Here is a 23,709-nt window from a genome sequence, read left to right on the forward strand (position 1 = left end):
ATTCACACGAGGCAGCAGACTATTCTTGCTGTACTCAATAGGGAGAACATTCCTCCCACCATAAAAGGACGATGGGACAACAGCTCAAAACACCAGTCTAGCTAAAAAAATCTATTGCCCAGACCCTTGCAGCAGGTTCCTCCAATGCAATTGACAGATTTTTTTTCTGGAAAAGTTCTGGAAGGTACCTGTGGGTCAAATCCAATACCACTTTCCCATTTGTAATGGTACCTTGTTCTACTCCGTCTGCAACACACTCTTGAAAAGTTACACAAGATACTGCAAAACACACTACTCAAGGCAACCATGTATACATGATTAGCCTGTATACAGGCACAAATGGGTCACACTACATAACTGTAGTGCTGTCAGAGAATGCAGACAACTTCATGGCCATGATAATTTAGGCAAGTTTTATTCCAAGTCCCTTGAATCACAAGTTTACCTGTGTCCTTTGGGCTGTCTGAAATGTGGCAACTGTATGGGTAGCAAGTCTACCATAAGAGCACCCTCCCCAGTTCACAATGAGACTTAAGATTCTCTGTAGATGCGTGCATAGTTGCATCACTTGTTCACTGCAGTTAGTGTCTTCCGGCAAGGACCACCAACCAGAATTGAAGGAAACTCCTGCAATTCTCAGTCTAATCTTATTTTGCTGTGATGTGGCAAAAACAGGAATTACACTTTCATAGGAAAGAAATGCCCTCTGGTGTGCAGGATCCAGAAAGGCTCCCAGAACAAGAACGTTTTGGAATTTAACTGAAACTTGGTTAGGTGGAGTACAAGACTCTAGAAGTAAGGTGCCTGCGTCGTTACTTCAAAAGTTTCAATCCAGGCAGGGAAAAGTAATGCCCTTTGCTCAGCAGCATTTACTGAAGCCAGACACTAAAACAACCCTTAGTGCCAACATATAAACCAATTAAGCAATGGCACCCTCCCCCCACTTTCTCCTTCCTGTTCCAGTAGAAGAGACCCTTATTTCAAAGGGTCCAGTATTACATACATCTGTTCTGAGTAATTGAGGGATGCCAAAGAACCTTGCCCTTTATGCCTAGATCTTTGCAATCCAAGTACCTGAGCAATTAAATAATCTGGACTACCATTTCTTGGTTATGAATGGGAGCTAGGTGAGACATCAGAACCCTGGGTTTGGATGCCTTGTCCTTTTTGGGAAATGTGGCTGCCTTACAGATCCCATCAATGGCTAGCACCTTCAGCTTGAGCCAGATATCCTAGCGCATAAATTCCCACTGGCCAACAAAAGTTAGTGAAGAGGATTAAACTCAGATGTTCATGAGTGGCGAGAGATTCCAGTCATCCCCATTTGCCTCTGTGACCAAGCAGATATTACTTAACGTCACCCTGTGCAATTGTCAATACGCTTATCTAATAAAGCGGAAGCCCACACAGGTAATTTCAGACCAAATGCTGATGTGCTTTAGCTTTGGAAGCTGTGGCAAGACAGCAATGTCTGCAGAGGGAATAACTCAAGCTGCAACACCTCACTGAGTGAGACAGCAGAGCTTAGGGTGGCTTTCACTCGGAAGTCAGCTTTCCAGAATTTACTGGGTTCTTGGCATTAAAGCAGAGCTCTGGGCTTCCAGAGAACTTTGCTAACAAAGACTTTGTGATAAAGCTAGTCCTGGACAGACCTGCTCACCACTTGAGTCTAAACCTACCACAACAGCAAGTGGATGAACCAACTTTAAAAAGTGACATCCAAAAAGTCAGGAAGGGCAAAAGGCTCAGGAGTAAAGCAAGATAACATACCTACTGCAGAAGTCTAAAAGCTACTTGCTGCAGAATGGTAAGACAGTATAGCTTCCTCTGTAGTGTAATATTTTAACAGTCAGATAGTCTTGTTCAGACATAAAACAGTCAAGTCAGTAGTGTCTTCCCTACGATATAGCAGCTTCTAAGTTAGAAATGCAGCACAGAAGTTCCAAATTAACAGTTAAAGCCAGAAGACAGTATTCTGCAACTGTTGCACATTGTTGTCAAAATATCCCTTCCACATGGCCAAGAGTCACCTCAGTTTTCCTACATCAAGGAAAAGTGCAGATTAAAAAGCTAAACTACAGGTGCAAACATCTTTAATGTACTTTTCTGCATTTGTTTTACAACACACATCAAGGCAGCATGTACAGAGCTTGCACAATGCAGGATGCTGCTTGCTTTAAGCAGAACATACGACCTGGCACCAGATTACATTTTTTGCAGTCTTCTGTGACTACCACTAAGTGGGCAGCTCAACTTTGAGAAACTTCCTTTAAATCAAATATACGCCCGATTAAAGTCTAGGGACACAAGTCACAATACTCCTAAAGGGAGCTCAGGGCCTCCAAAAAGTTAGGGTAGAGCAATGTTTAAAGTTGCTTGATTCATGTGATAGTGTTGTCAAGAGTGATGCCTCTAGGTGCATCTGCAGTTAACTCCCAACACCTAGGCATCAGATATTGCTTTTTCATATTTGAATCAATTTCAAAACCCATGCTATGTACAAGGTTTTAAAAGATTTCACCATAAAGCTTACACAATGGAAAACTCAACTGCATTAATTTGGCCTCTGTCTAGTCCAGATAAATATTAACTGCTGTTCTGACATTACATGGTTAAAAAACGTGAACATCTCAACTGACAGAACTCAGCCTCATATGAAAGCTCTCAGCTAGAGAAAAATAAAATGCTGCCGAGTGTGTAACCTGCGTGGTTGCGGAGATTTTGTCTACAAAATATTACAAAGAATTGCTACTGTTTACTGTGACTTATAAAATTCTGTTTATGACAGAACCCAAGGAATACAACCACTGTCTGAAGAGTTTGCATTTACACTTTTCATAACCTCATGGCTCCAGAAATATGAACATGTTTGAAACGTGAAGACAATGTCAAAAATGCTTCGGCTCCACCTAATGGAAGTTAGTGCAAACTTCCCGAGCTCCACTGGAGTGAATGTCAATGAAAATTTTCTGAAGGGCAGGCAAGTTTATACTGCATTAAATTCTATACTTCACAAAAAACCCGTCTTTAAGAGTTAGACAACCATTTATAAAAACAAGGTTTATTAAAATTACAAACATGTATATACAAAAAAATACAAAATTTACAAGAAAATGGATGCTTGGTTTAAAAAACCAGAACTCACATTTTGTGAAATTACAGCTCAAAGTAGAGCCAATATCTCCCTTCATTCTAATTTATGAAGCTAAAGCCAATTTGCTCTGCATAAACTGTATCCACGAGCGATACTTGACAGCAAAACTGCAATATCCCATCAATACAGTGTGCAAGTCAAAGGCACTCCATACTTGACAGTTCCCAGCTACTAACACTGCAGGATAGCATTGTCAACTAAAAATGCCCCTATCAGTATATTGCATGGCAAGTGCAAATCTGGAAATATTCTGGCAGTGTTAAATTTTACATCTTGCAGAAGTGGTATCACTAACAGAAAGGCAGACAATGGATTACCACAGTTTCATATTAACTAATTACACTTCAGCTGATTCCATGTCAGGTGCAGTCAATATAGAATTAGCATGGCAGCTTCAATTTAGTTTTGAGGTGCAAAAAATCGCACAAAAAGCAATTAGAATGGCAGCTTCTGAAATTATACTTCTCGGGAAATGGATTAGAGAGTCAAATGGTATGCTACATATCGGTACCAGTTTCAGAAAGTACTTCATACACAGAATTTAGAGAACCTCCAGTATTTTCTTCGTTTACTTCTTCACAACCATCCAACATAACACTGCTCAAAGATTCAAGGCCTTCTGGCGCCTTCCCAGTTAACCTCTAGAGTAAAAGAAAAAAATTTAGTTGCATTTTTTGCACAATGCATCACTTAAAAGCCCACTGGCAACACCAAGCAAGAGATGAAAGCCTAATCTTTAGCCCAGCAATCAAAGCACATTGATCAACCATTACAAAACTTAATGCAGAGCCCAAACAAAATAGGAACAGTTTTTTCAGTCAGCTGACAGTCCATGCAATAGGCAGTTAACTGCCAATTGCACAGCCCAGAAACTGCACTCGAGTGCTCAAGACACAAGCACAAGTGACAGCTAGCTACTTCTCAAATATGGCACAAGCATTACAAAATGCCAGTGTTGCATACATCCTCCCACTCAGAACAACTTCACTACAGTTCCGACATTAAAAAACCACGAAAGATGCAGGTCTCAGCAACAAGGTAAACTTACCTCAATTACACTTGTCATGTATTTCACATGCTCTGCCAATTCCATTAACTCTTCATTTTCATCTCTTAGTCTGGACAATTCTTCGTCTTTATGCTCTATTTCTTTGTGCAGCTAAAAATAAACACAAACTGCTTAACATCATGCACCAACTCAGTTACACAACTACACAGCTAAACGACTGCAAGAGCCAAAAACTTGTACACAGACACTAGCCAAAGCTGAGCAGGATCTTCAACACTAGTCTGGGTAATGGGAATGTGTGATGCTAATCTCTTGGTGGTGGGCATGGTATCTGGCTTCTCGTAAAGTCCAAGTAGTCCCAGAAAGTACTGCAAATATTCTGGGACAAAGAATGGGAATATACCAAGTCACTTCAGGTGCCAGTGGGACAACCACTGTTGCAGATTCACCCTTATGCAACGTATGTGACAAAGCCCCAAAAAAGGAATTTTAAATATTTCTCAAACTTAGAAAGTTGATGGAACACATTTTCAGAAAAAGCATGCTAAAGGACAAGTCACTCAAATGAGACAGTGGCTTCAATCTCAATTTACCAGAAAACCACAGGCCAAAATGAAACCCTGAACAGCTGAGGGCATGCCCCAAGCCCTGCACCACCAGACGTTACCTTGTCAAAAAGGTACATCTGCTTTACAAACTTTCCTACAGTAAGACCACATCTTTTAGTACCAGACTATTACAACCATATGCCCAAACACTAACAGCAGTCTTTGTTCAGAGACCAACAGCTTCATATTCTCTACAATTCAGGGACCAGTTAGCTGCCCCTAGTTTGAAGACAGTTAAATGGCATTCATAGGAGACACATTAAATCCCTTTTCTAGAGAGAGGGATTCACGTCACTTAGCATGGTTAAACCATTTCAGAAGCCATAAGCTCTCCTATACAAAATCTACTGGTCTATGTGCAAAGTATGTGCATTACTTAAAAACTGACCTTTAGGACATCTGAACAGCAGGCCAAAGGAAAGGTGCACTTAGTGTACTTTTAGGAAGAAAGTACATGTTGATTACAGCAACTTTGGGCTACTAGGACAACTTGGTTTTAAGAAAAGTGCTTTTTAAACAGCAAGACCAACTTCAGAACTTCTTGGTCTTACTGTTCAAAACTATTTGGGCTGCCCAGCCTCTGGAAAAGGAAGTTTTTTTTTTTTTTTTTAATTTATACAGTTCAGTGCCAATGAGAATTCTGTGCAGAAGACTAGAAATATATTGTAGACCTTTATAAGGATTTGTTACACCCTACCAACTGAAGGTGACAGTACATACAATTAAGATATCTATATTATACTCAACTAGCAGTGTCAGCTCAGGACATGGAATAAGACTGCCAACAAAGAAACCTCATATCAGGTTAAATGGTCTTGTTCTGAAGTTTATAGTTCAGTCATGTGAGTTTAATCTATGAAAATAGCTTACTCAAGCTGTAAAGTACATAAATGGGAGTAATTTATGACGTGCATCATTGGTGATATTTGAACAAGGCTCTATCCCAACTTCCTCCTCCCATCCACATACTCTGGCTAAGGGAGGGGGACAAAGCTTACACAAGGGACCTCAACACCCATATCAACCAACACTAGAACTGAATACCATTGTTCCACAATTCAGAAATTGGAGAATGCAGCCATTTAACAGTTCATATGGCTGGACAAACTGAAGCCATAAGTGGGTAGAGCCACCTCTTCAGTGAGTGATACAAAGTAGCTGTACAGAAAGACATTTGTGCCAAGTGTTTCATACACTGGCCAGATGATAGCCAGACCTAAGTGAAACTTACAGCACGTCAAATCTACCCATTTTAACCTGGGGAAATGGACACCTTAAATGTAAGGGGAAAAACCAGTTTCATACTTTCCACTTTAGTGCCATGCTACTATTTAAGTTTACAGGAACAGAGTATTTTGGTTGTAACTTCCAAACAGTGGTAAAAGTGCAAATGCAAGCCAGATTTGCACAGCGCTAGCCAAAAATTACAACAGTGTCCAATCCTACAAAAGAAACTTGAAGGAGCCAACTGTTAAATGTTTTGGAACCACAAACAATTCTGTACTGCTAATAAGACAAAATTTACAAGTGTCCCAATGGTCCCAAAGCCATGTCAGTTGCTCAAAATTATGAATTTGCATGGACATGACCTGCTTTACACGCATGATTAAGTGTTTAGAGGTCAAGCATTGACAACCAAAATTCAATGTAGTGCAGAGAACAGATCAAACTAAAAAACTGGGTTCAAAAGCATAAGCCTCCTAAGTCCTGTGTGCCAAAGTCTTACACTCTTACCCTCTCATTTTCTTGGAGCACTTCATACAAAGCTTTCCTCCTTTCCTCTGCAACTTCCTTCCAGTAGGCTGCTGGTGGACTGGCTGGACAAAGGAATAAAAGTTAAAGTCAGTGACAAAGGCATCATCATTTATAAAGGGAGTGGGGCCTACAATGACTACTTACCTTTAATCATCATCTCATAAGCATCTTGAGCGACTCCTTCCACTTTCTCTTTCCTGTACTGTTCTGCATCTACACATCCTTCCAGTTTGGCTTTCTTTAAAGGATTCACATTCTCAGTACTCCAAAGCTTTCTTTTTGGAGATTTGGCACACTAAAAAAAAAAAAAAATACACATTACATACACAGCACATCCTCCAAATTCTTTAGAAAGTATTTCTAGCCCCAATGGATTTCAGTGGCATTTTACCTGCCCACACAACCTTTGTGCGCTGAACAGCATGGCAACATTAGCTCACTAAAAGTGATTCTGCATTACTTGTGCTGCAGCAATTAAAATTATGCAAACTTGCGCCAAGGGTGCATACAGGCTCAAGCTTCCATCAGAAGTCTACAGCTCCACCACACCCAGAAGCCAAATATTTTTCATCCAAAAAGAAAAATTCTAGACTGCTCAGTTAGCCACATAACAGAAACAGTATGGGGATGCCACTGACTTTGTAGTACACTAAACTATTTTTGGAAATATTTCAATACCAGAGGCTTCACAAACTTCTTTAGTACAAGACATTAAGACTGGGAACAAAATAATCCACCTTCACCATACTGTGTCAAAGGAAAGGAACTGCTGGGCATCCAACAATCAGTACACAGTTTTAACACCAATACCAGTTACCGCCCAATGCCACAGATCCAGCTGGTACCCTTCTATGCAACAAAATGCAAGTACATGCATAAAGGGAACAGTCACTGTCCACAGTACATTCTTGCACAACCCTAGTACCACAGACTAGCTTATATATTTCAAATGACAACTAAACAGTGAAAACTTAAAGCTCCAATACCGGCAGGTTAAACTCAAATGAGCCAGGAAGATTAAAGTAAGCCAAACCACAGTCAGTCCCCCAAGTTAAAACGATTTAAGCACCAAAACGAGCTTTTCGGACACCAACTTAACCAGAAACAGTAAAACAGTGTCTTGCTACAAGCAGTTCTTGTACACAAAAAGATAATTAAAAAGTCACATGATCTTTAGTGATGAATTGAATGCCGGCACACCCAACACGGAAACCTGTGCCATGTCGACAGAGCATTCATTAGAATTCAGCAGTTAAATTATAATATAAAATCAGCTACTAATAATGCAGCATGAATGGCTTAAACTGCACCGCAAACTGGTGTGCGCCTCAACACTACGGTAGTGTTCATAAAATAATGATAAAGTATCAATCAATATACAACTCTTGTAAATCTGTTAAAACACATCACCTAATAGACACTGGCAGGTATTCTTGAACCTCCGATCCAAACGCCCTGATAAATACAAGTTAGTATAGCGATCTCACAAGTGTAGGAGTGTCCTTTTACAAGAATTTCCCTTCATTATGAAATGAACCCAATGTTTGTTCCGAACAATCTGTGCGTACACAAGACTGAGAAACTGGCTAATAAACCCTGGTAGTGCTTAAAGGGCCATGAACCGAAAAACTAAGCAAGCATCAACTGAATGCTACGGAAGTCAAACATGCGAATAAATGTACTAAATTCCTACGTAACTAGTGTCAAAATGCATTGAAAATTAAGTTCATACAGATAATTCTATAAAAAATAAGGGCAATTCATGTGATCGACGTAAAGACCATACAACAAAATGTGTGCAATGTAATAAAATACACAGTACAACTCCTACCAAGTGGGTGTATAGATTCCATTCCTAACCTTGGTATGTGACTCAGAAAATAAACCATGACCCTGTCCCAAGTCCAATACTATCCAGTGGCCTTTCAAAATATTTGTAAGGGACCGATGCTACTATGTAGCTAAAAGGGACATACTGGGAACGAACCCAAGTCAGCCCTGCCATACAAGGCTGCAAAAATATACAATGTTGCTGGTTTGGGAGAAAAATGTTTAAATTATGTTTAATTAAATTGAAAGGGTTTGATGACCTGCCTACTATATAAATTTGAATTATTCCAACAGTGTTCATGACAAAAAAATAACTAAAATGGATTGGACCAAAACACATGGGAATAGCATCTGTAAGCTACCTATTCAGCCTTAAGTTTCAAAAGGCAAGTAATGGATAACATGCCATTGAGACCTCTGGCATGACAAGCATCCAACCTGAGTTGCCACGATAACTCCCTGCTTTCCAAAAGGAGGGAGGTAGACCCCCCCCCAAAGTCAGATTTCACCTGATCAATACAAAAGAAATTACTTGGATTTTCTGCTATGTGTCTGGCAGAAGCATTGTCCATCTTGCCTTTCCTGATAGGATAAAGATGCTCATATATTCGTTCCTGCAATTGTCAGTTTTCCAACAAAATGCAAGACAACTAGAACACCGAGCCAAGTACACCACTTGTGTACTACAGCAATTAAACCTGCCCGTTAGATAAAACACCTTGGCTCCGATGGTAAATCTCATCCCTGTCTTTATATGGCCGCAGCAGTGACATACTGCACTTATACATTCCATTTCTGTTGCTTAAAATCTTGGATGTTCTTTCTAGAATTCCCTTAATATTTAAACATCTCTTGAACACTATTCAGGGTAGTTCTACCAAAGTTATATAAATAAGAGTCATCCCGGGTGATCAAATCACAATAGGATAGCAAAACACTCCCTAGCATCCAAGCTGTATGTTAAAATAAACTGTATGACATGGGGAAAGCTTCATCTTTCCTTTCAAATGCTGCTCAGTCAGATATTTTGATTTAAAATAGGTACATATACCCCAGAAGCTCTTATTGTGGACCTCCTGTAACCGATCTTTGAGGTCTTGCAGGTAGCTGCCATGAAAGCACATCCTTCCTCAAAGTCGCAGTCCCTTGACACCATGCGGGCAGCTCTGACTAGTTGACCTTTAAAAATAGATCGCTTCTGGGATAAAGTATGGCAACTATCAAAGTGGATGTAGCTACTGGAAAAAAGATTCCTTCCTGTAAATCTTTGCTACAAAACAACTTTTCGTTGTCCTTGGAGAGATCTACATCTAAGTAAGCTACCCGATCTAAAGAAAAATTGTAAGTTAGTGGAAGAATTGAACAGGTCAACTAAAGAAATAGCTGACTCATCACCTTAAGCTACCCGATCTAAAGAAAAATTGTAAGTTAGTGGAAGAATTGAACAGGTCATCTAAAGAAATAGCTGACTCATCACCTTTCATAATAAAGATGAAGGAAGTGTATATAACACTACCTTGTCCACGAATGGATTAGTTAACACACTCCCTCCCCAGTAAGCCATGACCAAATTGGCCGCACTGGCACCACACTGGGAACCCATCTGTACTCCTATCAACTGTAAATAGAATCTGTTAAAGGAAACAAAATTGGACAACATAATGTCCAACAATTCATTCACTAGTTGAATGTCTTTAGCAGGGGCCTCTGACAATATGACTAATCCAATCTAAAGCAGGGTGTTATCGTGGCAACTCAGGTTGGATGCTTGTCATGCCAGAGGTCTCAATGGCATGTTATCCATTACTTGCCTTTTGAAACTTAAAAGGCCGAATAGGTAGTTTACAGATGCTATTCCCATGTGTTTTGGTCCAATCCATTTTAATTATTTTTGGTCATGAACACTATTGGAATTCAAATTTATATAGTAGGTAGGCAGGTCACAAACCCTTTCAATTTAAAGAAAATTTTAACATTTCTCCCAAACCAGCAACATTGTATATTTTTACAGCCTTGTGTGGCAGGGCTGACTTGCTTAGGTTCTTTTTAGCTACATACTAACATTGGTCCCTTACAAATATTTTGAAAGGCCACTGGGTAGTATAGTATCGGACTTTGAACAGGGTCATGGTTTATTTTCTCCTCTGGTTGGGTCACATACCAAGGTTAGGAATGGAATCTATACAGCCACTTGGTAGGAGTTACTGTATATTTTATATCTTACATTGCACAGATTTTGTTGTATTGTCTTTACGTCGACTGCATGAATTGCACTTTATAGAATGTTATCTGTATGAACTTTCATTTTCACATATTGACATATTGGTTATGTAGGGGATTTAGTACATTTATTCACATTTGTGTAGACTTCCGAGGCATTGTCAGTTGCTTAGTTTTTCGGTTCATGGTCCTTTAAGGCACTACCCGGGTTTATTAGCCAGTTTCAGTCTTGTATGCACAGATTGTTCTTCGGAACAAACACTGGGTTCATTTCATAATGAAGGGAAATTCTTGTAAAAGGGCACTCCTACATTTGCGAGATCGCTATACTAACTTGCATTTATCAGGGTGTTTAGATTGGAGGTTCAAGAATACCTGCCAGTGTATTAGATGATTATGTGTTTTAACGGATTTACAAGAGTTGTATATTGATGTTATGTTTGATACTTTGTAGTTTTGGCTCATTTTAATTTAACCTGCTGGTATCGGAGCGTTTAATTTCACTAGTTTTTTGCTTTGAGTTTGCCAACTAAACAGTGCTACCTGAGGAAAAGGAGGGGTAAAGCACCAATTCAAAAGGACAGTGCTTTATGCACCAAGATACCCAAGTAAACAGCAACTTCTCCCACATTTACCATTTAAAGATAAAAATTAAGTTAGCTGCCTGCAGTGCTAAGATTGAATACCAAGCCTAGGATAATCTGTTCAGATGTCTACTTCTGAGCATGCCACTGTTTTAGAAATAGTGCAAACCTCTGCTAGAAAGGGAGAACAGTTTGTACTCCTGAAATTCATTTCCCCAATTTTCTGCTTAATTGAGCTCAGTGTCAGAGTTGACCCAGGCACTCCGATTAACAAAATCCACTGAAATTAGTCTCAGAATGCCAACTCATTGCAAAATTCAGGCATTCCACTGGACACATCTTTGGAATATTAGACAATGGCATCTGGTGAAAACCCATGCAGACAAGTTTATTTTTTTAAATGCACATTAAATCAAGAACCAAACAATGAATGCATCAGCTAACCATAGTGCCACCCAACCATAGTGCCACCCAATTAAATATCCCAGAAAGTTTAAACAGTTTTCCAAAGATGAGTCAATGTAAATGAGAATTGTGTGTCAGGGACAACGTGTTCCAATTGTGTTAAGACAAAGACCTTACATGTTTTGTAAAGAGCTTTAGGCTTGGCAAAAAAGAATGCTTTGCAAATAACCCTGCACCTGAACAGGTACACTTCCCAGATGCTCTATGGAGCATTCTACACCACTACAAAAGAGTGAGAAGTGACTGGATGAAATCAAACCAGACAATAAGTGCCTATTACACTACAAACTGCCAGAACACAGGCAATGACATGTTAAGGACAGCTCAATATGAATGTGCAAGTTTCACTGCAATAAAATAAGCAATGAGAAATGTGAAGCAACAATGTCTACCTTGTCAACATTATACAATTTCTGCCCCACATTAAGACATTTAACTAGTCTGATAAGAGTGCCAACAGAAAGTGACATACCTCTTTAACTCTGCCAACAAGGCATCCTGTTGCTGAAGGCTGAATGACCTGAAGGGTTCGCCTCATTGAGCCAGTCGAGTTGTTGAAAAAGTTCTAGATTAAAAAGAAATAAATTTAAATTTATGTCCTACTCAGGATATTCCTGTTGAACACAATACAAAACTCTGAAAGGAGCTAGTCTAATTTGATCACTTAGTTTGTAAAATAAGTCACCTACCCAAACCATCACAGCCCCCCCCCCCCACATGCAACTGCAAGCCAAACTTCATAGCAGTGCAAGATGTATACAACATCAAGTGCTGCTTCCCAAAGCCCCTGAAGTTTCTCTACCATACAGCACATATTGTAGGTTTAGGGCTTTACTACTTTGGTAACATCTTCCACAAGTCAAGGAAGGCAGTGAGACTTGTACAAGTAGGTAGCCAAAGTGCCACTACAGGACCTAGACTTTAGAAAATCTACACCTATTGGCAGCATTACAATTATCTTGCTAGATAAATATACCACGCATTAACTTCACTCCACTGTTTCACACCCTGCCTCCAACCACTTCAGCAGACTATTCAGTGTCACCACTGTAAACCACTCTTAGTCACATTCAGGAAGCTGTAGCCTTGCTCTGGTTTTATAGCAAGCCATTTATATGAAGAACCTTCATTCTGCATATTCTGTTAAGCACATATCAGGGGCTCTTGTAGTAACAAATTTATACTACATTACATGTGCCTAGAAGACAAGCGGTATGCTCTTCCAATACCCACTTTAAAGTGTCACAAATAAATCAGAGCCAATACCAGTACACAAGCACAATACACTGCCAAGCATACTCAAGGGCAAGGTAAATGACTGACCAGACATTCAGCACGACATGAAAGCAGAGCACAAAGTGTATATATCCCTGCTAAAATGCCAGACTTTTGATATAAAAGACCACAATAAATAATTTCAAAACTTTTCCCACCTTTAATGTGATCTAGAGCCTGTACAACTCAATTGAAAAATATAAAAACATACAAGCTGATTGCAGAAGTGTGCACACCCTTAACTAATATTTTGTTGAAGCACCTTCGATTTAATTACCATGGAACAGTGAAATCAAAAGTGAAAATATGGGACAGTAACGTTGCAAGGAACTGGATGTCCATCCAAAATTGGAGACAAGAAAACTAGTCAGGGAGGCTGCCAAGAGACCTACAGCAACACTGAAGCTGCAGGAATTTCTGGCAAGTACTAGTTGTGTACTACATGTGACAATCTCCTGTATGCCTGGACTATGGGGTAGGGTTGCAAGACAGAAGCCTTTTCTTTACACAGAAAAAACATCCAGGCACAGCTAAAATTTGCAAAAAGTGCCCCAAAAGCATGTGGGAACTGGTCTGATGAGACCAAGGCTGAACGTTTTTTGGCAGCAATTCCAAAGGTACATTTAAGTGCAAAAACACTTTGGATCACCAAAAGAATACCATTCCCACGGGGAAGCATGGTGGCAGTATCATGCATGGGGTTGGTTTTCTTCAGCTGGAATTGGGGCTTTAGTCAAGGGGGAGGGAATTATGAACAGTTCCCAATACCAGTCACTTTTGGCCCCAAAACTTTCAGGCATCTACTAGAAAGCTGAAGATGAAAAGGAATTTCACCTTTCAACACGACAATGACCCCAAGCATACATCCAAATCAAAAGAATGGCTTCACCAGAAGAAAATGGTTTAGGAAATGGCACAGCCACAGCCCAGACCTAAAACCAATAGAAATTCTGTGGGGTGACCTGAAGAGGGCTGTGCACAAGAGATGCCCTCGCAATGACAGATTTGGAGCACTTTTGCAAGAGTAGGTAAATACTGCGAAGTCAAGATGTGCCATGCCAATAAGACTCCTACTCGAGAAGGCCGACTTATTAAATCAAAAGGTACTTCAATAATTAAAGGGTGTGCACACTTACGCAACCAGCTTACTGTAGGGTTTATTTTTCAATTGTAAAAGTTATAGGTCACATTAAAAGGTGGGAAAAGCTTTAAAATGATTTAGTGGTCTCTATATAAAAAAACTTGGCATTTTAACAGGATGTGTACACTTTACATCCACTGTAAACAATGTATTGAGGCCACAAGAACAGTCCAGCCAGGAACACAGGACAAGAGTGCCAGAACTGCAATGTTTACTGCAGTGTCACCATATGGCTATAAATCAAGGTATATCAAAATCAGATTAAGAATTTCACTGTACTGTGCTGGGGGGTGAACTGCAACTGAATATGCTGACCAAAATCAGTCAAATTACCAGGTAAAACAGTAAAACTAATGCACATGCTTCAGCTCAATCTGAAAGTAAATACTTCAAAGACTTTTCTTGCTAGAAGCAAATACCAAGATCCCCAGAGGCTATTGTTCTGTGGGAAAGCATACATATCACTGTACCTGCCCTTTCATAAACACCACTTATTTGCAAAGTTGAACCCTATTCATCTTCTTTAATCATTAGTTACACTTCTACCACAGGACAGCAAACAATAGTAGATAAACAGGAACTCAAATTAACCAGCCTTGCATACTTTCAGTAGTCTGCCAGCGTGAGAAAACTTCTGTTCACATCATACTTCACATTGCAATACAGCACAATTCCCACGGTAAAGTTATTTTACTACAGATTATCTCAGTTTAGACTGGTGATTAAATAGCTACCGTGGGAACATTTAGTACAGTACATTTCGGAAAGCAATTAAAAGGTTATGGATTACCTGTATTTCAACAGCAATGTACAATTCTAAACTGACTAGAGAATTTTGCTGAAACTGAAGTGTGCCACTTTTACATAAACATGCAAAATACACAATGTCTTACTTTATAGCAATGCAAATTACTATCTTGTTAGCCAATGTAAGTCACCCCATATCTAATCTGGGATTCTTCCATGTGTCAAACTTTACAATCTGTAAAGCATGCTCTATCCAGCACCAGTTATGTATGCAAGCTTGCATGAAAAATACTGCATGAATTCACTGAAATACAAAGATGGTCTCAAACTTGAGACTTGCCCAGACACTGTTTAAAAGCTGAAATTTAGAGCATTGTTCAAATATGTACTCCTTCACACAGCAGTGATAAGCTACCTAAAAAACAGAGGTAGTACACATGCCCAATGAAAGGCAAGACATGAATAAAGTTACTGGAAAACCAGTTGGGTAGGTAAAGTACCAACTTCTGGGTACCCAGACACTTGTCTGCAAAATAGAAGATGGTTTTGTTCCCATCAAGCAAGTACAATACAAAACTGTACACAGCCAGCAGACACCACCTTCAACAGAAAGGGGTTGCGCAAACATTTGACATCCTTGACAGCAGACATCCCCCAAACATGCTAAGTCAAGGTGTCTTATGAAGCAGGAATGAAAGCACAGACAGTTCCACAATAAAATGAGAGGTCATATTAATGACTAGCCCAAATGTCCCCCCCAAAAGATGCTCTACTCCGCACAGGATTTGCCTGACCCATATCTCAAGCTTACCTGTGTCAAGCCATCTAATTTCAATTCACACCTGCCAAGTTTTGCAATTCACCTGCAGACACTGGCATGCCAGTGTATTGTAGTAATTCCTTGCATAGTCTCATGATTCCCTAGCCTGTACCTTACTACACTGACTTGACTCAAGACCACTTTAAAAATAATGACCTGTAGCAATAGTTGACAGAGCGCTGATAGCAAACAGAGGACCTTTACTTGATTAGTGTCCAGGATAGAGTTAGCTAGGAGGCTGAAAGGAAGCAACCAAGACTGGGCACACCCTGTAGATGAGGATGGTATTTTGAGCTTACCACACCAACACCAGGTGGTAGTGTGGCAGAACTGGGGAGGTCATTAACAGATTAAGCCTCAATGTTTGCAGCCTCAAAAACCTTCAAACTGCAGACCCTAATGAGGCACTGCAGATGCACATGTTAAATTTTCATCTGTCACAGTTTCACCACTTAACATTTTAAATAAAGATCCTGCATTCCTACACAGAAAATGAAACCCTGAAGACTTAATGCAATGTGTCAGCCAGTGAGAGGTCAATTCTTTTCCCAGGTGTGAGCACCCATGCAATTCACCTTTAGACTGTTGGTGACATTTTAGTGCATCCAATATTCGCACCAACTCAAGATGGCAATATTTTTCAGGGGGTGCCACATACCAAAACCTACTCTTATCTACATTCACTGTAGCCACTGCAGTTAATCTACCAAACCAAAACAGAAAATCACAACATGCCAAACTAATACAATCAAATGTACACCCGCCAACATTTTTTTCCCACTAAAATCACTACATATCAGAGCAGCCAGTTAACCAAAAGTACCCTTGCACTAGATCAAACTTACCTTTATGCTTACAGATCTCTCTGCTTCCGATTTCTGCTTCATATTGATGCTCATGGTTATATCAAGAGAGAAAGTTTCAGTAACCTGCAATACCAACCCAAAAGAAAACAGTTTATACATCCAAAAAACTGCACACTTCAGTAAGATGGTTAAGTTGTGGAAAATGAAACCCAGAACTTTCAACTGTTTGCACCCAACATTACAAGCAAAACATTTACCAACACGTACTAAGCTGCTCAATTCCACTGGCATGACTAGCGATAAGTTCATACCACTACAGTCAACTTAAGCCTGTAAGCAAAGTGGACTCTGGACCCCCTTCAACCACAATTCATGCATTTAAGAGTTCAGAAAAGACTACTGCTATCTGCTACAGTGCTCACACAAGTGCGGAGTGACACCACAATTGTCATGTGGTTAACATCTATCAAGCAGATCTTCAGCAAAGACCATCAGTAAGATCAGAGGCAACTACCAAAATCTCATTCTACACTCAGTGGTATCATTCATGCATTAAAATAAAATTTTCCCCTCAGAAAAGCACAGCTAGACTTAAATGAACAAAAACAGGTGCATTACATCCCAAAGAGGCACTGCGCCATATGAAATTGAGATGGTCATGAGCCAAGGACCCCAGCATAAATAAACCCAATGACATTAACTACCAAAACATGAGGCATCTGTACAAGATGAGCCAATATATCATTATGTAGCCTGCATATCAGGGACTATCTTATATAATGTACGGACAGCTTTACTGCTTGCCTTACATTTTATAGGTTCATAGGTTTATACTAGGCTATCTGCCCTAAGGCATTTATAAGCCTAGCCCAAATTTGTGGCTTACGCCACCCCTTATATGAAAAAATACTGTGCCCATTAGTTTGTTGTGCCTCTGTCCAGCAGTGACAGATGATTCCCGGGATAAACCTACGATCTCCCATCCACAGGTCAAGATTTCTCTTGAACAGAGCCAGCGAGGTGCTCTGCCTCACATGGACCGGGATTTTATTCCACAGCATAGGGAGTCTGAGTGATAAATCTATCCCTCCAGCACGTCCTATTTATATCCGCGCTAAGGTTTAAGTTGCTTGCTCTAGTGGTTTTGGTGGATTTGGATTTTGAGGTGGAGCATGTCCATTTTGCTTGTGTATTGTATTCATATTGTACCACTTTATATTTGTGACCATTGTTCAATGTGTATTGTAGAGCTTTTCTCCCCAGGCCTCTGCTAAAAAAGGGCTCATACCCAGTCAGCCTTTCCAGCTAGACAAATATCTACTGTCTTATCAAAACCAAGGGATGCTGCTGCCAGAATAGCCTATTTTGAAGCTCTGAAAGGCAGCAAGCCAGGGTTTAGGCAACACTTTGAAGGTGCACAAAACCCATGGAGATTGAGATCTCACCTCCCATGTATGTCTACATCCAACCAAGAAAGTTCTTGAAAGAAGGTGCAAGCCTCTCCATTTAGAGAGGCTCTTCCAAAAGTGTGGGACAGCTCTCCAACTCTGTTAACAGAATACAACCTACAAAGGAAAGTTATGCTAACACAAGACAACCACATTACACTGTACAGTATGGGGATTGAAGTTATGCTATATATTTATACAACAGGAGGGAATTGGGTTATCCAACAGTGTAGTACCTCGCAGGATGCGCAGTAGCAAACCCTGCCCCTAAACACCCACAGTTTACCAAGCTACGTTAATAGTAATAAAACAAAGCAGTAAAAATCATTTTATTGGCATCGGAATGTATAAAACCCTTTGATTGCAATCGGTTATTCAGGTTTTACATGGTTATTCAAGTGTTGTGAAACTGACCAGTCGCAATCAAAGGCTTTTTACTACTTTGTGTTTTATACATTCCGATGCCAATAAAAAGCATTCAAAAAGTGAAATTGTTTCTAATGTGGAATGTGCTACAGTAATGCCACAGTAAGTTACTTTAATATTGGGAACACCAAAAAGCATTACTTCTGTAAATGTAGAGTATCTGCACTTAAATATTTTCTCGGACTGCAGACGTCCATATAAGGAATGTACTACAAGAGTAAATCTTAGCCTGTCCTGGGTGATCGCATTGCTAGAATGAATATAGTTTTACGGCACAATAAAGAATATTGATTAATGTAGAGGTTTAAAAAAAAACTCGACAATATATTTGTGTTGGCATAAAAAAGTGAAGTTTTATCTCTAAGTGGAATCAAATGAGAGTGTAGTAACTTGTGTATTTCAAGGTAATACAGTGCAATTTGGTGTGGCTTTCTCGTTTGTCACCACGATGAAGGATGCAAAGCATACCTCTCGAGCTCTTAGTACAAGAGATAACAAAACCTAAAATGGCGACAATCTTACTCAAAAATTTAGAAAGTTGCTATAACAGGAAATATACGAGAAACAGACCATATGATTAGCGGTTAGTTATTCAGAGTAACATTTGGCAGGTTACTTAGACATAACGGGAACACTCAAGTCACTCAAATGTGCTCTGAACTGCCAATCAATATGGACACACCCTAACCTGCACAGCACCACCCACGAGGTACTACACCGTTAGATAACCAGGAACTGCACACTTGTGCATTCTCACTTATCAGAATGGTAACTCTGAACGCAGTTTTTAGAATGTGTAATCATTACCTTGGGATGTTGACCAGTGAATATGATTCCCCCAGTATGAAGTTGACTAACTTGGCATTTCCACTACACTTTTCCTTGAGTACCCTACTGTACAATATCCAGTGCAAACCTTGCTCAGGGATCCAATACTATACTTTGTAATACCACCCCCATCAGAAATACAAGCATTAACACCGAGGGAGGAGTTATGTCTTGGGGGTAGCTTGTGTCCCCAGCTTAAGTAATAAAATTAAAAACTGTAGTGAGTTAACATCCAAAGTACACCCATTTTCAGTTTTAACCTGGAATACATAAATTAGTGCAAGTGGCATTCCATTGTTACCACCTTAGGCCAAGCTAAAGAGCTAGGTTTGCAACTACACATTCAATGTGGTGAATCTGAGAAATAACCCAAGCTAATGGTAAACTAAGGAGATGTCATCTACCTCTACTACTTTGACTAACCTACCCAGTGCTTACTATCCTCTGCTACATTTTCCACCTTATATTTTTCTTATTTACACTTTCATTTACATCCTCTTTATACATTATCTTCTTAAGTACTTTGCCACATTACTAATCTAACTTCCTTGGTTTACTGTATTATGTCTCTAATTTTGCACTATTTTATAATACTGACCTCAATGTTACATCCTGTTAAAGCCTTTATGCTGCAATTTACATGTTTCCACCATTTGTCTTATTACGCAATTGCTATTTATCCATTTCTGACAACCTGCATTACGTCTCCATACTTGGGAATTTTCTGTTTATGACTTGTCCTCAATACTATATCCTGTTACAAACTCTGTACCGTAAAATACTTACCATTGTTGGTGATTTTTATTTTGTTAGAAAAGCTATTAGTATATTCGATTTTTTTGTTCGAACCTGTATTGTATTTTGACAATGTCTTGGAGCTCCATCTCCCCGGGCCTCTACTGAAAATGGATATCTATCCAGTTAGACTAGCCCGGTCAACAAATGTAAAATAAAATAATAAATGCAGTTAGGAACAAATCACTTCTAACTACGACTCACACCCCATCTACAAAATTAGGAAAAATGAATAGCATTTTTATGTTGGAGTCTTTAAAAAAAGATTAATACAAATCATTAAGTACATTAAACTCTAAAACGTGAGTTACCAACATTTAATGCTAGTTGTAACTCGTCTTATCTGTACCTACACTACTGCTCTTGGGAAATACAGCCACCACTGTCACAAGTGTACCACAATGTATGCTGAAAGACTTATAACGTTGCATTCCTATCTATACTAAACTCCCATACATTGTTGGCAATCGTGAAAAAAGTTAACATTTATAGTAACGTTCTGTAACTTCATCGGGGAAATTACCCCCCCCCCTTTTCTGGGCACACGAAATCCAAAAGAATAGCATCTTAACCCCCGCTTCTCTACCTATACTACTCCAGTCTATTAACTTCTTAAGCAAACACTGACAACTAAATTATAAGCGCTTACCACATATAGGAAAAGTGGCCAGGGATCACCCTGAAACGCATACATTTAACTCTTCTAGTTCTGCTCAACTAGTTTTAATATTACTAGAATACACAAACGGGAAAATCGCGTCTCAATCACCACAACCAAATCACAAACCGCAATCGATAACTAGTCATAACTGCCATAAGGGCGACACCAGTGTTAACTCATTGTAAAGGACCCGCCAATTCTTAACAGGCATGCCCACGGTTCTAGTCTACGGTTATAGACTAGACAGTTAAGTCACTTGACAAACATTGCGAGCTCCAATTAAAGCATTTCTACAACATTTAACACCCCCCCCCCCTCCGTATTGCTTACCGCTGATCTTGTACCCCTACAAAGTTATTACTTCTGAACAGAAGACCCCACTCCACGAACAAATACAAAACACCCTATACAGACTTCAAAGCAACTAGATCAACTGTACCCACGCAATACAAGCAGCCAACAAGGCCACTCCAATCGCTATAAACATCGTAAAATCATCCCGCCAAATACAACACACAAACGGCTACAAAACTATTCATGTCGGGCGGTTAGAAGATCACCGTAACAGGCCACACAAAAACCCAAACCGTGACTTACCACTTATCTGAAAAGGATATTAACAACACTACGTTCTCGGTTCCCAAGTACAAAACGGCTTAAAAATGCTTTACAAAAACTTAGACCAGCAGCTCATTAAAACACTCAGCTATCATATGAGATTGTTGTTCCCTAGACCGAGCTTTATAACTTGTGCCGCGTCATAAGCTTTAAGCGCGACAAATCTCTGAATACCATCTGACTACGTCATTTAACCTCAACTGCGCGCGCTGCTCATACCTAAACCTATTCTCATACTCGGGAGTGTGCAGGAGTGTTTATAATTCAAGACAGCGTGGGAAATGTCTAATGCTGCAGGCACACCTGTCAAATGTATGTCACTAAAACATGTAATGTTAGCGCTAAAATGTGGGAAAATCTGGCGGGTGACAGTAAAGGGCTTATTTTAGTGTGCTTGCCAGATTTTCCCACGTTTTAGCGCTAGTATTACAAGTTCCTAAGTTTGGCTGACGCTTTCCTTCTAGACAATTAGTATAGAATGGCGCTATATAATCAGCAACATTAAAGTTATACAGCTTTTGTCTTTCAGCAAAAATAAATAAACGCTGCCAACATTTGACTTAATAATAAAACATATTTTTGTGACAAGGGCTCTTAAGTCTACCTTTGTCCTGATTCTTTAAGGGACTGCTAATGGAAGATAGTTGTATTTATTTATTAAGAATTAATAAACTATATTATTTGTTGACCGGGAGAGACCCCCGAAATCAATGAGCCGTTTTCAGGCTCAGCCCAGAGTGTGCAACCTAAAGAAGAAACGGGAGACCATATTATACATATTTTTAAGGGAATTCAGTTTTAAAACGTTCATAGCTTCATAGGTTACTAAGCTAATAGCCCTAGGACCTTTACAAGCCTAGCGTGTAAATAACCTGAGTACGCTTATTGACCATAGTTAGATGGTCGTTGTTAACAGAGCAATTCTGTGATCAGCACTGACTGCCCCTGTCCATGAGGGACATAGGTGTCACCCCTGGGGTGCATTTATGGTCACCCATCCAGTTGTCAAGGTTGCACTTGAATATTGTCATTGAGGACCTCTGCTTCGCATGTAGTGGGGGTTTATTCCATTGGAGCGGCAATCGCTGGGAGATGTATCTGTCTCTAGAGCATGTTTAATTAATGTCACAGGCTAGGTTGAGATGCATGGAGTGAATTATTCTTGTCCCATTTGATTTGTGGATGTGTAGCATTTCCATTAGGGCAGGGTCCGAGACGGCTTTGTAGGCCATGTACAGGTAATCTAGCAGCAGCCTGTATGATACAAAATACAGTGACAGGGCTTAGAGTTTTTCCATGTATGTCATGTTTTGGAGGCCCTGAATTCTCTTGTTTAGAAACCTCTGTGGTCTCTGCAGTTGCTACAGGTGTCTGGTGAGGTACATTAAGAAGGTAGCATTGTACTCAGTGGTCTGATAAGAGTCAAGTACAACAGAGCTATAACCTCCCTGGTCTTGGATGTGGTGCCCTTATTTAAGAGATGCACAATGTAGAATGCTTTTCTTTACTGTGACGGCCCCTCTTTACCCTGGGCCAGTAATCAAGAAGCCTCAATCTTCACCACTGAGACCAGTGAGAGGCAATCAGTAAAAACAGGAATGGATTTACACAGTATTTCAAATGCAACTCTCTGCATCAAGCACAGTTTCCCTCAAGAGCACACAGGGAACCTGCTCTGGACCTGGGACTGGACTCTGTTTCTCCAGATCCCAAACAAGACTCACCTTGTAGCACTGTGTCCCAGTTCCAAGTATCTGACACACCCAGCGGAATATCTGATTTTTCACACACACACACATCTGGGAAAGGCTGGTGTAGATTCACCAGCTGTGGGCTTTCTCTCCAGACTATAAGGTAGATTGCAGCCACCAGTCAGATCCTCTAAGGCTCTTACAAAGGGTAACTAATTATACTGTGTCAAATTAATACTGATACAAGTGGTAGAGTGTGACCGAAGCAGTAAGGCTTATCAAAGTGGCCATAATGTCATTAAAATAAGCACAAGTACTCTCAAGTTGTTAAAAAATATTCACTAAGAGACCAGCCACAATGAAAAGGTATAAAATATTTAATAACAGATAGTAACATAGAAAAGAGGAAAATACTTATATTTAGTTACAATAAACATCAGAATTTCAGTCACAGGAAATATGAAAATAACACAGCTGGATATAATCTCACAGATCCAGGAAAAATAAAATAATATTAAATTAATCTCATTGTATTATTCCTAACTGAATTAAAGAGAAACTGCCACTTGTTAACTCACTTAGTATCGCAGGCAAGATGTACTGCTGATATGGTCACTTTAACAAGGCTTAGCTAAAAATCCCTATTCAAAAGTTCATTCTAGCCTCAACATGGGGGGGGGGGGGCAAGACAAGATAGAACAGGGGAGAATTTGAGTCTATATATTCAATTATCTAGGTTTACCTTGAAGGTGGCAAGGGTGTGACTGCTTGTCATGCTCTGGAAGTTTGTTCTAGAGGTGAGAAATACACTGGGATATGACTTCTATC

At 39.8% G+C, this 23,709-nt stretch overlaps 1 protein-coding gene across 2 annotated transcripts; it reads right to left on the bottom strand.

Moving 5' to 3' along the window:
* Nucleotides 1-3,026: 3,026 nt before the first annotated feature.
* GMNN (geminin DNA replication inhibitor) lies at nucleotides 3,027-21,358 on the bottom strand. 2 transcript variants are annotated; one of them, XM_044067087.1, is made up of 7 exons: nucleotides 21,170-21,358; nucleotides 16,454-16,515; nucleotides 12,098-12,190; nucleotides 6,671-6,821; nucleotides 6,506-6,588; nucleotides 4,203-4,313; nucleotides 3,027-3,795 (listed from the first exon to the last, which is right to left on the bottom strand). In XM_044067087.1, the coding sequence occupies exons 2-7, from the start codon at nucleotides 16,505-16,507 to the stop codon at nucleotides 3,652-3,654; spliced, it is 636 nt and encodes a 211-aa protein (XP_043923022.1). In that variant the 5' UTR covers nucleotides 16,508-16,515; nucleotides 21,170-21,358; the 3' UTR covers nucleotides 3,027-3,651. The 2 variants fall into 2 exon arrangements, with proteins under 2 accessions (XP_043923022.1, XP_043923023.1); XM_044067088.1 differs by having other exon boundaries at nucleotides 16,454-16,537.
* Between the last annotated feature and the right edge of the window lie 2,351 nt (nucleotides 21,359-23,709).

Source organism: Protopterus annectens, chromosome 3.part1 (assembly GCF_019279795.1).
Source record: "Protopterus annectens isolate FY-2018-M chromosome 3.part1, PAN1.0, whole genome shotgun sequence".
NCBI lineage: Eukaryota > Metazoa > Chordata > Ceratodontiformes > Protopteridae > Protopterus > Protopterus annectens.

Coding starts and splice junctions, on each gene's coding strand:
- GMNN (XM_044067087.1), bottom strand. CDS start 16,507: ATGAGCATCAATATGAAGCAGAAATCGGAAGCAGAGAGATCTGTAAGC. Junction 12,191..16,453: donor AGAGATCTGTAAGCATAAAG/GTAAGTTTGATC, acceptor TTTTTAATCTAG/AACTTTTTCAACAACTCGAC. Junction 3,796..4,202: donor ACATGACAAGTGTAATTGAG/GTAAGTTTACCT, acceptor CTTTTACTCTAG/AGGTTAACTGGGAAGGCGCC.